We start from the raw sequence: 13,264 nt of genomic DNA, 5'->3' as shown, positions 1-13,264 counted from the left end.
CATTAAGCACTTTGCTTTTTTTTATCTTGGAAATACATACATATCTAGTAGATTCTTCATTATTTTTGGTTTTCGCATGTTTTAGTTTTTAATCGTAACAATTGTAAGTGTAACCAAAATTATAAATTGTATATAAAAATACAAAATACATACATTAATCGTTTTATATCAAAGTCTGCGTCTATTATAGTTTCTTACTGAGTTTAATGTATAGTTCCATACATATGCTCGATTATGTGGTATCTCTCGAGGGGCTTCGCCTCCACCCCACCAAACAATATCCCAAATATTTACATACAACTGGCTGACTGACTGACTGCGCGACTTTACTGCACTGCACTGCACTTTTGAGAAGGAACCAATCATTCAAAGCAAAATACAACACTCTGGCACATATACACATACTGACAGGCGTTTAATTATATTATATTTATGTGGATATACTCGTATGTATGTGGAGAGGAACAGGAGGCGCCAGTACTGGGGTGACGGTGATGGCGCAGTGGAGCTGGGTGGAGATCTTTTTTCATTTTATGTGTTATTCTGTGTGTCTCATGAATAGTGAATTCCGTGGTAGTAGTAGTGGGAAGGCACCAAATTTCAATAAATCATAGCGATGTAAAACCAACTTAGAGTACTCGTATGTGTGTGCTTTTGAAACCGCCGAAAAGTGTCTGTATATTGAGATGAAATTCCTGCACCAACAAAACCAAAAACGAACTCAAAATTTATCGGAGACTTTGTCTTCTCGCTGCTGATGCCATTCTTTGGACGGAAAACTATATATGTGTGCGTGTGTGTGTATGGTGTGTGTGTGGTGTGCATGCGCGTGTGTAGGTAGGATAATGCACAGGCGAAATGTCCGGAAGAGCCAAAGCTGGCGCTGCCTCAAAAACCTACTCCGATCAGGCTATAAGAATTCGGGTTCCAGTATATGCTTGCCGGACAACACTTAATTATGTATATGCTCTGCTATGTTAAAATACACACTGACTTATCGAAGCTTTTTAAAAGCTAATCAATTATTAATCATAAAAATGGTTCAATAACTTTACGTTTACGTGTTTACTTTTACTAGACGTGGTTACGCGGATTAAAGCTTTATACAACACACTGTTGGATCGTACTTAAACTAAGATGCATATGGGATTCGATTCGGTTTAACGGCTAAGCTGTAGGCTCCTCTGTTGTCCCCATGTCCAACCTACGCTCAGATCGCAGAGCTCAGATATATGCGAGCTATCCAGATCAAACACAATACGCTCTTTGGCTCCGTCTAAAATAAACTGCAACTGATTCGTTTGCTACGGCTTTGGGGCACTCGAATCTTGGTTTAAGAAAGTAAATGTGATCAAATGATGAGAAACAACATTTTGCATCATATTTATTTTACATATATAGTATGTACGTTTCAATTGTTGGTTTCTTTTGTTTGTGTGTGTTTTTGCGTAGAGTAAAATTGTGTGTTTATTTGGATTTTTACATAAATAGTTTGTTGTTGCTAATGTTTGATGTTTTTGTTTATTCTGTAGGTGTGCGTCACTTTGTTACTAATCATGTTTATCGTTTATCTTTGTATATATTAAATTAACTAAATTATAAAAACAAAAACAAAACTGCGAACGCCCCTGGCAGCCTGTGGGATCGGCCGGCAAGTGCGTCCGCCGTTGCATACATTAATTAGATCTATAAAATAGCAAACGATTATCAAAATTATTATTATCATAGAACGTACCAAAATCAAGCTATCGTTTCACTGTTGTTTTTTATTTTTACATAAGCATCGTATATATCGTATATATATATGTATATATAGCAACATGGCTCGACTGAAATTTTGATGGCAACAAAGGTACGTGAGAGCCAGAGGCCGTCATCTCAGACAGGAGTGCTCTTCGATCAATGAACGACGCGTTTGACTGGATTGCAAGTGGACCTGGCGTTTGATTGAATATCAATAAGTTGCACGGATGGTGCTGCACGGATGGCTGCTTCCCGGGGAGGGAGGGGGTTTATCGACAATTTCACAGACACGTGTTAATATTAATTAGGATGTAAGGTGTGCGCTTCATGCAGATGGCTCTTCTTCTCATTCATTCTTTACAAATTTGTTTCCCTATCTTTTGTTTTTTGTTTTTCGTTTTCGTTTCTGTTTGTTTTTCAATTGGTATTACTACGAATCATATCATAGATATTGCAATGCAATGCAATGCAATGAGCGGGGGGTGGTTGGTTCCCAAAATGCAAATTAATAGGTTTATAAATTGTTACATATGCATTCGTGTGCTATATTGTATGTATTATGTTTGTTTTGTATGCACGTATAAATATGTTTGTATGTATGTCTGTAAACAATTGTTGCAATATTTACTTTACGGTTTAGCCTAGTACAAAATACAGTATTATGTATGATTTTGTTTTGTTTCTTTTCTTCCTTTTCCTCTTCCTCTTAGCATGTATTATCTGGATGTATGTATGTATATTTTTACACTCCTTATATGCATATATGCCTTCAAACTGTTATGAGAAACACCCAAACATATATATATATATATATTCTTCGTGGTATATATGTATGCATATGTACTCTATATATTTATTCGGGGGGTTTTTTTATTCAAAAGTTCTTGCATGTTGTTTAGGTTAAATTTTGTTTTTTGCTTGCAGTTTCTTCAGTAAATGTTTTTGCTTGTTTTGTTATGCTTTCAGTACGACAAAATGTTGTTGTTTGTTTGTTTCCGTTTGTGGTTCCGATCTAAGCATTTTGATTAAATGTAAGTTTCTTAATTTTGGTTTTTATTCTTGTTTCGGTTTTTATTACAAAAGTATCTTCTATAGTAATAAATTTGTTTAAATATTATTAGTACTTGTATCAGATTTTGTGTTATACATAATTCATTTCTCTCAATAAACATCAATTTGTTTTGCTTGTTGCAGTAGCTGTTGTTATGTTTTTGCTGTTGCTGTTCTCTATTTATGCTACAATTTCTCGGTTCTCGGTTCCTGGTGTTACAATTTTTTTCGAAACTTTCTTGGGTCGTACTGCACCGCTCTCACGTACTCACGCTTTCTTTTCTTTTATTTCTTTTTGTTTTGTGTTTAATAATTATGCGAAAAAGGAATTATGAATGTATATATTTATATACATATACATTGTTTTTGTTTTTTTGGGTGTTTGTGGTTTGCGTGGGTGTGTGCTTGCATATATACATAAATATATATATATATATATATATATATATATATAGTAAAAATCACAAAAATAGTTTACTGGTCCAAATCCAGTTTAGACCAAATTGTATTCCTTAAGGTTCGATTGCAGAATGGTGTCCTTAACAGCTGCAAACACAAACCTTATGTTTTCAGTATCTAAACGAAGTAAAGAAATCAAAAGAGAAGATTAGCAAATTGGATAAACCTTAGGAGGGGGATCCAGCACAAGATTAGTATATACAGACATTCCAGAATGGACATCAATAACGCATAAATACGAATTTTTATTAAGGGACTTCAAATCAAATTCAAAATACAATTATAAATCAAATATTCATTTGCATTGCGGCTCCTCCTGCAATCCTGCCATTCTGCCATCCTGCCATCGTGGCATCCTGTCCTCCATCCGGTGCAGGCGATTGTTTAACCCAAATTGAACTCCTTGAGTGCATTTTGCATAATTGTATCTTTGACAGCACAGAACACAAGCTTGATGTTTTCGGTATCTGTGTGTTCCAATAGAGGAATTGCATTCGGTTATAAATCAATCTGCTCTGACTCTCAAATATTGACTAGCGATACTCCGCAATAGCAGCAGAAGCGAATGCAAATTATGAAGGGCGATTACTTTTACCTTTACCTCTACCTCTGCCCTTACTTAGTTCTGACACTCTCCAGGCTGAAAATGAGACTCACACGCACATACACTCCAAAGCCCACCCCAAGCAACTCACGTTCGCTGCACTTACCTGTAGCACAGGTGAAATGAGAATAGATAATCTTTTCGGAATCTGGATTTAAGTCTACAAACATTCGCAGTATGAATTCGCGTGCCGCGATTGCATCTCGCTGTGGACCTGTTCAGAAAATAAGCCAAAGAAGATGTTTCGATGTGTTATATCTAGCGCAAGACTACAAAACTAGCAATACAGATAGCGTATATATAGTGTATAGATTCTACAGATAATGTTGTGAAATTTTTGCTGGGGGGAAGCATATAGATAGCTCAAGAGTTCAAATGTAACGTCGTCAACCTGTGGCCGTTGTGAAATGCGAATAGCATTGCCGTTCAGGATCTGGATTGGCGTCCAAATACTTTTTCAATACAAACTGCTTGGCCGCAGCATGATCCTGCTTCGGACCTGGTTGCGTGACGTGCGTGTGTTGCCACATATAAATCGTACAGAGTTATGGGATAAGAGATCCATTCAATGGCACACTTACCATCGTATTCGGGAAAGTAGTCTACCAAATGCGAATACATTATTTTCTCCTCCAACAAGTCCTTCTTGTTCAGGAAAAGAATAACTGATGAATTCTGGAACCAAGGGTACGTAATAATAGTTCTAAATAAAGCTTTTGACTCCTCCATTCGGTTCTGCAAAAAAAAGACAGGAAGAGGAAGAGAATAATCTTTCATTCAGAAAATATTCAGGAGATGCAATGCCATACCTCGTTATCAGATTCAAACAAGATCTGATCGTATTCCGATAGCGCCACCAAAAATATGATTGATGTCACATTCTCAAAGCAATGAATCCACTTTCTTCTCTCCGATCGCTGACCACCCACGTCCACCATTCTGTATAAAATATCAGGGAGGGGAGTATAAGATAGGAGTCACATTAGCTTATGTAGAGATAAACAAAACAAGAGGCAAAATCTGCACTACAATTCACAGCGAAATCAACAATCATTAGTAAGCCGCAAGCGATAGACAAATAAACTTAAGTATACCAAATTACTACGCTACCAAATACATATATTCTAATACTTCTTGTTCTAGCCGTGTTCCAGCTACGGCTCTAGCTCTAGCCTGGTCAATACAGTCATCATAGATACGTGGAATAGATACCTAAACACAATGCCATCCAAATCGAATGGGTACTCTAGTATGCCAGTGGTCGGCACACGAGCACGCAGAATATCCTGCTCAGTGGCCAGGTAGTCGGGCTGTGAAATGCGCTCTATGTCGCTTAAGTAGCTATGTAAAAGAATTGGCACACAATCAAATCAGTTCAAAAACAAAACAAAAACCAAACTGATATCAAAATCCGTACGTAGTCAGTCCCAGTTCTCTAAGGTACAGCTGCGAAATGTTGAAAAACCCCTGGCTAATCCCTTCAAGAAAGTACTCTAGCTCGAAAAGAATCTCAATTTGTTAGTTAATCGAAACAATTAGTGACATTAAGAGAAAGTAGTAACCAAAGAAACAGATCAGATCACAGATCACAAACAGGATCAGGATCAGGATCATATGCCATGCAAGGAACATACAGGTGTGTACATATTGATGGTATCTACCTAAATCTGATTTCTTCTAAGTCAAAGGGATACTCAATGATCCCCGTTGTCGGCACACGAACTCTCAAAATGTCTTGCTCAGTGGGTAAATAAGCAGGTTGAGCCACACGGTCGAGATCCATCAGATAACTATGTGTACAGAAATGAGATCATTTTTAGTAAAACAGTTTATGCAGAGTTCGGTAGGTTGTGGTAGTCTCAGTGTTCGAGAGTTGTGTTGTGTTGTGCTGTCATGGTTGGGCCGCTTCTCCCTTCGAGTAACTCACTATTTGGCTGAATCTGTCAATTGGTATTCTCTACGACGGTCGTAGCACTCCTGAATGCCGGCATCGGCCCATAGCGTTTTGATGGCGTTCAAAAATGGATCCTCGAATGTGGTAACTGTTTCGTAGTCAATGCTCATCACCAGATCGGCCAGTTCCTGTTGAAATCCCAAAATGTATAAAGCGATTCTTTGGGCGAATGGATGGAGGAACTTACGCTATGCTCTCCAACGCCATAGGAGATCTTTAGCATGTCCATGGCCTTGATCATCGACTGCATGGCCATGAATATGTTCTGGAACACCAGTTTGATGTATCCACGCTTGTCCTCGTCCGAGTAGCCGCTGCCATGGATAATACGCATCTGTTTGATGAACGTTGACTTGCCGGACTCGCCCGTGCCTACAAATGGGGGGAGGCCATCACATTATGTTAAATTATATTTTTAGTTTTGAACCGGATTGTTCCAAAAGTGGTAGGGGTTGGGGAGGGGGGGCTGTTGTGGGGCTTCGATTTTGTTCTGCTCACGGTGCAAAGGGCACTCTCTTGCAATTAGCGGTAGTTCAATTGCATTAAACCAAGCTAAGTGCAATCAAAATGCTATAACACACATGACGCGGGTCTACATCTACATCCTGTGCACTCGAACACATCCTGGCAGGGTCCTGCAGGGGTCCTGCGGGGGTACTGCACAGGGGCGGGGTACTTACCAAGCAACAGCAATTTAAGTTCCCGTCGCGCATCTCGCTTGTCGCGGCGCAACTGCTTCTCGATTTCCTGATTGATGCGCTTTTGTTCCTTTGCCTCTTCCGATAAACAGCACTCCATGCTAACTAGATTTATGGACGCTTACGCGTGCTGCAGCCACTACGTCGACTCTCCGTTACGCTTGCAAAATTGGATGAGGATGATGACGAGGCTACAGAGCTCTGGCTTGCCTGTCTCTGTCGCTGTCTCTGTCCGTCTTTCTATCTCTCTGCTGTTGGCTAATCTAATTGTTTGGGGGATCTGTTGAGGCTGAGGCGGCTGCTGTTGATGCTGCTGCGTCTAAATTGGATTTGATTGGTGCTTGTGTCCTGGGATGATACGTATGCATCCAGGGGAATTGCTTGATACCCGGTTCTAAGTTATAGATTCAGTTTCGATTTATGCATTTGTACTTTGGCGTTGCTCACTCTCTGATCCTCCCGCTGCCACAATCCTCTCTCGACAGGCTCTCTTTGGCTATTGCTTACTTTCCCGTTCACTTTCACTTTTGTTTCCCTCGATGGGATGGCTTATTCTTATAGGCTTTACTCTAAATTCCTTGACCAGACTCCAGACTCCAGACTCTGTGACTCTGTCTCCGACTATGACTGATGCACGAATGACGAATGACACGACGATTGGTTCCCCTTGTAGTCCAGCGATCCAAGAACATCTGCGGGTGGTGCAAGAAGACACTTTGATTTAGAATTCCATTATATAAACGAGAACACATAACTATCTATATATATATGGTATATATGGGCCCTACAGACCGACCTAACACACTTGTTAGCTCACCGAGAGTTCGCCGCGTTGTGTCCAGTATTGGCAATTAACATTTCATATTTGCCTCCTCACAAACTGACGACGACGACAGCGACGGAAACGGCAACGGCGATGGCGTTGGCGGGTGTATGCCACTGTCCATGGCATTGGCATTGGCTTTGGCTGTGGGTCTGGGTCTGGGCCGGGCCTGGCCTGGCCTGGCTTGGCCCTCTCTGCGCGCATGCACCATGAACAAGAGCCGTGCCAGCCATCTACCGTTGCCATTCCCCCTGCTAATCGCCACACACAAACACACACACACACAGGTGGGCAATGGCCAACAGATTGGGGAAGTGGCCGGGTCCGGCCTGACCGCGATGCGATGCTTCCAGCCCAAGTTCAATGCGAGAAAGCTGATTTTGGAAAATCTATGGCTTCGCGCAGTCACAAGTTCACGAGAGTGTTCCCCATCCGGGTGAACCATATTCGATTCGACTCGGGGCCTAATATTTACGTGTTCTTAAAGCTATTTGATGGGGACTCTTTTGAAACCTCTTCGTTCGTGAAGATAGTTTTCAAGAGACCGGAGTCCTGAGCCCAATGCGTCACCCATTCCTGGCTACAGCCTAGGTCACTGGCGCTATTTCCTCTCTGCTGCCACTGCCACTGCCGCTGCCGCTGCAGCCGCTTCCCGTATCGAGTGCTCGCTAATCCAATTGGTGGCGCAAATGCATATGTAGGATGGAAATGGGAAGGCTTTCAGACGGAAAACTACAAAATATCGACGGAATACCCAGCCCGAGGCGACTGCAGAGGGAATCAGGGAAAGCTTTGAAGTCGCTGCCCTGCCGGCGAATAGGAGCCACCTCTGGATACCAGGAGGAGTAATGGCAGGCGGCTCCCCTACCCAGGATAAGGTTATTGAAAATAGAAAAAGGAACAAGAAAAAGAAAGAGAAACACTTGCCACTGAGCAAAGCTAGAAAATCTAATTAGCAGTAGCTGGTGATTCAGGGGCAGGGGCAGGGGCATTCGCAGGGCCATGGCCAGGGGCACGTCTGGGGGACGGGACCGAGAATTGGCACATAGGAGCTTTTTCTAACAATAGTTTGCTAGATATAGGTATCATGCCACCAGCTGGACGGGGGTACGTTCTTATCTTTTTCTTATATGCATATGATAAGGCGATACTAACTATCTTTCCATTTGTCTTCTTAATCTCGATATGACTTCGGCGGCTAGGCTACTGTTGTCGCCTTCGTGGATCTGGTCAGATCAGGGAGAACTTCCTCCAGACGCGGAAATGCCATAGAGTTACTCATTGCGACTATAATTACATTGTGCCCTGCACTGTTGCAGCCGCTTATCAAAAGTAAACCATATAGCACATATAAAACATATATGTGTACAGTGCGTTTGGGAAATTCTATCAATGTTTGAGAGCTTGATTGATGCATGCAATTTTCATCTCAGGCAACAAGTGGTCGGTCGGGATGTCAATAGGTTGCAGTAGATGTGCGCAGGGGCGCTACTTACTCAGTTCTTTATCGGAGATAGAAATCCACTTAATCTGACGAGATTCTCCAATACGATGTTCTGTCCTTCCTTTCTTTTTGTTTGCCAGCACTAAGCAATACAAAAAATAGATTTTTTCCTTTGCTGGCTCTCTGAGTGTTTTGTTGTGGTTTTCCCTGCAGTTTGACTTAATCGGTGTCGTTATGTTTGGACACCCGGGGTAGTGGTGGTTCCTATATAAATATGTATATATGGTGTGATATATATCTCGACATATATTTGTATATATCGTCTCCACAGGCTTTTGTTGGTGTTAAATTAAAATGGTTTTTTGCGCTTTTTATGGCTTTGCTTGTTCTGATTTTGTGCTGTGCTGTTGTCTGCTTAAACTAATTCAAAAGCATATTTCGTTTAGTTGGTTTGCGGTTTGGAAAACATTTGTTTTAAGGAACGTGTAGTTGATTGATTAATTTTACTGGTGCGTTTGTCCTACAATAAAAATTACTTCTTCTTTGTCCCCTCCTCGACTTGGCGCTTAATGTAAATTTGATGCTATATAAATGTATATATTAATTTTTTTGTTTTTCCTTTCTTTCTTTTGCTTTGCGTGTGCCTCCGAGGGTTGTCGCTGTTGTTTTTCTTGTTGTTGTTGTTGTTGTTCTTAAACACCAGTTTGTAAATGCAACAAAGTTTCAACAAATATCCATTGTACGTGCTATTGAAACAGAAAGGTTGTATGACGACGACGACGAGCTGCACAAAAACGTTAATTTCTTTCACACGCAACACTTAATGGCTCCTTTTGTGTTTAATTTTCTGCATACTTTATGCTTCTTGTGTTTGTTTATTTTTCTGTATGCAGTGGAACTGCAGGTGGAATAAGAGGGAGAGTGAGAGAGTGAGAGAAACGAAAAAGAGAGTAAGAACAGAGCAGAAATTATTAGAATGCATTGCCAATACAAGTACAATTGTCGTATCGTATCATATTGGTTAAAGTAAACACAACCGAGAACTGGAGGTTCGACCTCCCACCACCCATCAGCGCCACCCACAATCGTATCATGCCCTGCACTGCCTTATCGACACCCACAGGGAACTCATGTCAGGCAGGGGCTGAAATTTTTCAGCACCGCCGTTGCAGGCCACATTTCATATAGTTTCAACGTGCCTTTTGTATTTGTTCTTTATATTCCCGTATAAACACTCGAAAACGCTCAATTATCGCCCATCCAACCCCCACGACAGAGTTTTTGCAACACTTTTGGTTTTTTTTTTTGTGGCTATGGTGTTTTTTGCTGACAAGCAGTGCCCTGCAGTGTTGTCACCGCTATATCTGTTTCACTCGCACTCCCTAGAGCGGCGAACTGCTTTATCGGCGAAACGAATACACACAGAGCGACGACGACGGGCGAGGCCAAAAACGAACATGAAAAAATTTTGGTGGAAAAGCAACGCGAAAATTGCCCAATTCGCTCAACAATTGTTTTAAATTACTTTTATTTGGCGTTTGCTCAGGCCGTTGCACATGCATTTCAACTTAAAGCGCACTTCACAATCGATTTCGGGGTGTTTTTTTGTGCCGACTGGGAATTGTGGTGTCGAGACGGAGACCAGAAGACGATTCGATTGCTGGTTGCCTGGCTGTCGGTGTGTCCACGGATTTTTGGCGAAACTCACAACATATTTGATTTTGCATTGTTCGCTAACGTTGGCGCACGACCAGAAACTCTTTTTGCTTGTTTTTCTTTAATTTTTTCAATTATTTACACACGCAAAATCCACACAGCAGTGTGACCGCGGATTTATCGATAAAGTATCGACCCTCAGAAATATACCGCAACATACCATCTCATTTGACAAATATACCGCAAATATACTGACGAATTCAAGTTATATGTTACATATTCCTCGTTTTTGATATTCCGTTGAATATTAATAGCTATATAGAACATTTAGCCGTGCCCACATAATTTTAGCCCATTGATGAATCAATTTTCTAATTGACTGGCCAGTTTTTAGTCCTGGCTTTTATTGTATTTTGACTAAAACAAGGTTTAAGCAAAATAGTTCAACAAAAAAAAACAGTCGCAATGTTGCTGGTATTTTAAGACATGATGCGTGTATAGGCCTTTGTACACCCTATTTTGTTAATTTTATATGAAGATCAAACGTAATTTATTAAGACCTTTTCTCAAATTGATATTCTTTAGACATATTCAAGTACATAATTAGTATCTTGTATATATTTATCTCGATCCAGATACCTACTGAGCCTTGGAAGACAAACATAATCACAATTCTATAACATCTATTTCCCCCAGGGTATGTGTGCATGGAATTAGCAACATGTTTGTGTATGGAATGAGACTCATTGTTGCAATAGCAAAACTGCGGCGAATCGGGTATTGCCTATATTTCAAGCTATAGATGCCCACTTAGCTTTATCCCATAGATAAATGCATTTTCTACAAGATTGCTTCTTTTAATTATCTTAAAGTATTTTATTTTGACTAAAATACGGGTTTGAAGTAAATGTTGCCGCAACAGTGTGTATGGAATGTGCAACATTGTGTATGGAACGAGACTCATTGTTGCTAAAGCGAAACTACGGCGAACTGCGGCGAACTCAAATTTGATTCAAAAAACGACCAATTCTTTGTTCCGTTGAATAATACTATCTATATAGAACATTTAGCCATGCCCACTAAATTTTGTACGATTTATGAATCAATTCTATACATGATTGGTCTATTCGAAATACTTGCATTTATTGGATTTTTATATAACATTGAAAATTAAATTAATAGATTGATGAAATTGACAAAAATACCATGGTAGCGCGGCGAAAACCAGTATATCTACAGTATGACCCTCAGAACAGCACCGAAATATACGGTCTCATTTGAAAAATATACCGAGTGTAGCGCGCCAAATCGAACTTTTTTAAATGTGAGCGACAAGGATTTAAATGTTGTCAACCGGGCCTTTATCTATGCCCACATAATTTTATACGATTGATGAATCAAATTTCTACACAATTGGTTAGTTTTTAGTCCTTGCTTTTATTGTACTTTGAACAAAATAGTTCAACAAAAAATCAGTCGCAATGTTGCTGGTATTTTAAGACATGATGCGTGTATAGGCCTTTGTACACCCTATTTTGTTAATTTTATATGAAGATCAAACGTAATTTATTAAGACCTTTTCTCAAATTGATATTCTTTAGACATATTCAAGTACATTATTAGTATCTTGTATATATTTATGTCGATCCTGATACCTACTGAGCCTTGGAAGACAAACATTTTCACAATTCTATAACATCCATTTTCCCCAGGGTATGTGTGCATGGAATTAGCAACATGTTTGTGTATGGAATGAGACTCATTGTTGCTAAAGCGAAACTGCGGCGAACTGCGGCAAACTGCGGCGAACTCAAATTCGATTCAAAAAACGACCAATTCTTTGTTCCGTTGAATAATACTATCTATATGGAACATTTAGCCATGCCCACTCATATTTGTACGATTGATGAATCAATTCTATACATGATTGGTCTATTCGAAATACTTGCATTAATTGGATTTTTATATAACATTGAAAATTAAATTAATAAATGACAAAAATACCATTTAGCACTAAAAAACACCACATGGGAGCGCGGCGAAAACGAGTTCCTATGACCCTCAATATACCGAGTGGTGCGCGCCAAATTGAACTTTTTTGAATGTGAGCGACAAGGATTTAAATGTTGTCAACCGGGCCTTTATCTATGCCCACATAATTTTATACGATTGATGAATCAAATTTCTACACAATTGGTTAGTTTTTAGTCCTTGCTTTTATTGTACTTTGAACAAAATAGTTCAACAAAAAATCAGTCGCAATGTTGCTGGTATTTGAAGACATGATGCGTGTATAGGCCTTTGTACACCCTATTTTGTTAATTTTATATGAAGATCAAACGTAATTTATTAAGACCTTTTCTCAAATTGATATTCTTTAGACATATTCAAGTACATTATTAGTATCTTGTATATATTTATCTCGATCCTGATACCTACTGAGCCTTGGAAGACAAACATATTCACAATTCTATAACATCCATTTCCCCCAGGGTATGTGTGCATGGAATTAGCAACATATGTGTATGGAATGAGACTCATTGTTGTCAATCGGGTAAAAGAGGTCCTTACCCGATTCAAGTTCGGCTATCGATACTATCGACCGGTTACGAGTGGTGCGCGCCAAATCTAACTTTTTTGAATGTGAGCGACAAGGATTTAAATGTTTAAATGGATTCTCGCAAGAAAATAAGTGCGACCGTATAAAAATATGATCTAAAATCGATAAAAGGTTTTTCTCAGCTGATTTTCGCCCGATAGACAAGTTCAAAAATTCTTAAAACTGACTTTTTTACACTTTGTTCTTACTTGCGCTCGCTCACTCATACATACA

General features: G+C 39.8%; 1 protein-coding gene across 8 annotated transcripts; it reads right to left on the bottom strand.

Annotated features, from left to right (window-relative positions):
* Window positions 1-1,356: 1,356 nt before the first annotated feature.
* On the bottom strand, window positions 1,357-10,616 carry LOC108159265 (G protein alpha q subunit). Of its 8 annotated transcripts, none has more exons than XM_033392049.1 (11): window positions 10,484-10,614; window positions 8,828-9,673; window positions 6,956-7,200; window positions 6,491-6,902; window positions 5,998-6,182; window positions 5,784-5,938; window positions 5,518-5,646; window positions 4,666-4,795; window positions 4,438-4,591; window positions 3,963-4,070; window positions 1,357-3,369 (listed from the first exon to the last, which is right to left on the bottom strand). In XM_033392049.1, exons 4-11 carry the CDS (start codon window positions 6,606-6,608, stop codon window positions 3,287-3,289), a joined length of 1,062 nt encoding a protein of 353 aa, XP_033247940.1. In that variant the 5' UTR covers window positions 6,609-6,902; window positions 6,956-7,200; window positions 8,828-9,673; window positions 10,484-10,614; the 3' UTR covers window positions 1,357-3,286. The 8 variants fall into 8 exon arrangements, with proteins under 8 accessions (XP_033247940.1, XP_033247935.1, XP_017147903.1 ...); XM_033392050.1 differs by lacking the exon at window positions 1,357-3,369 and adding exons at window positions 3,465-3,719; window positions 5,069-5,197 and having other exon boundaries at window positions 6,491-7,200; window positions 10,484-10,616; XM_033392044.1 differs by lacking the exon at window positions 5,518-5,646 and adding an exon at window positions 5,069-5,197 and having other exon boundaries at window positions 6,491-7,200; window positions 10,484-10,615.
* Window positions 10,617-13,264: the final 2,648 nt, after the last annotated feature.

The sequence above is a fragment of the Drosophila miranda genome, chromosome 3 (genome assembly GCF_003369915.1).
Source record: "Drosophila miranda strain MSH22 chromosome 3, D.miranda_PacBio2.1, whole genome shotgun sequence".
NCBI lineage: Eukaryota > Metazoa > Arthropoda > Insecta > Diptera > Drosophilidae > Drosophila > Drosophila miranda.
This window is presented reverse-complemented; position numbering and strand designations above follow the sequence as displayed.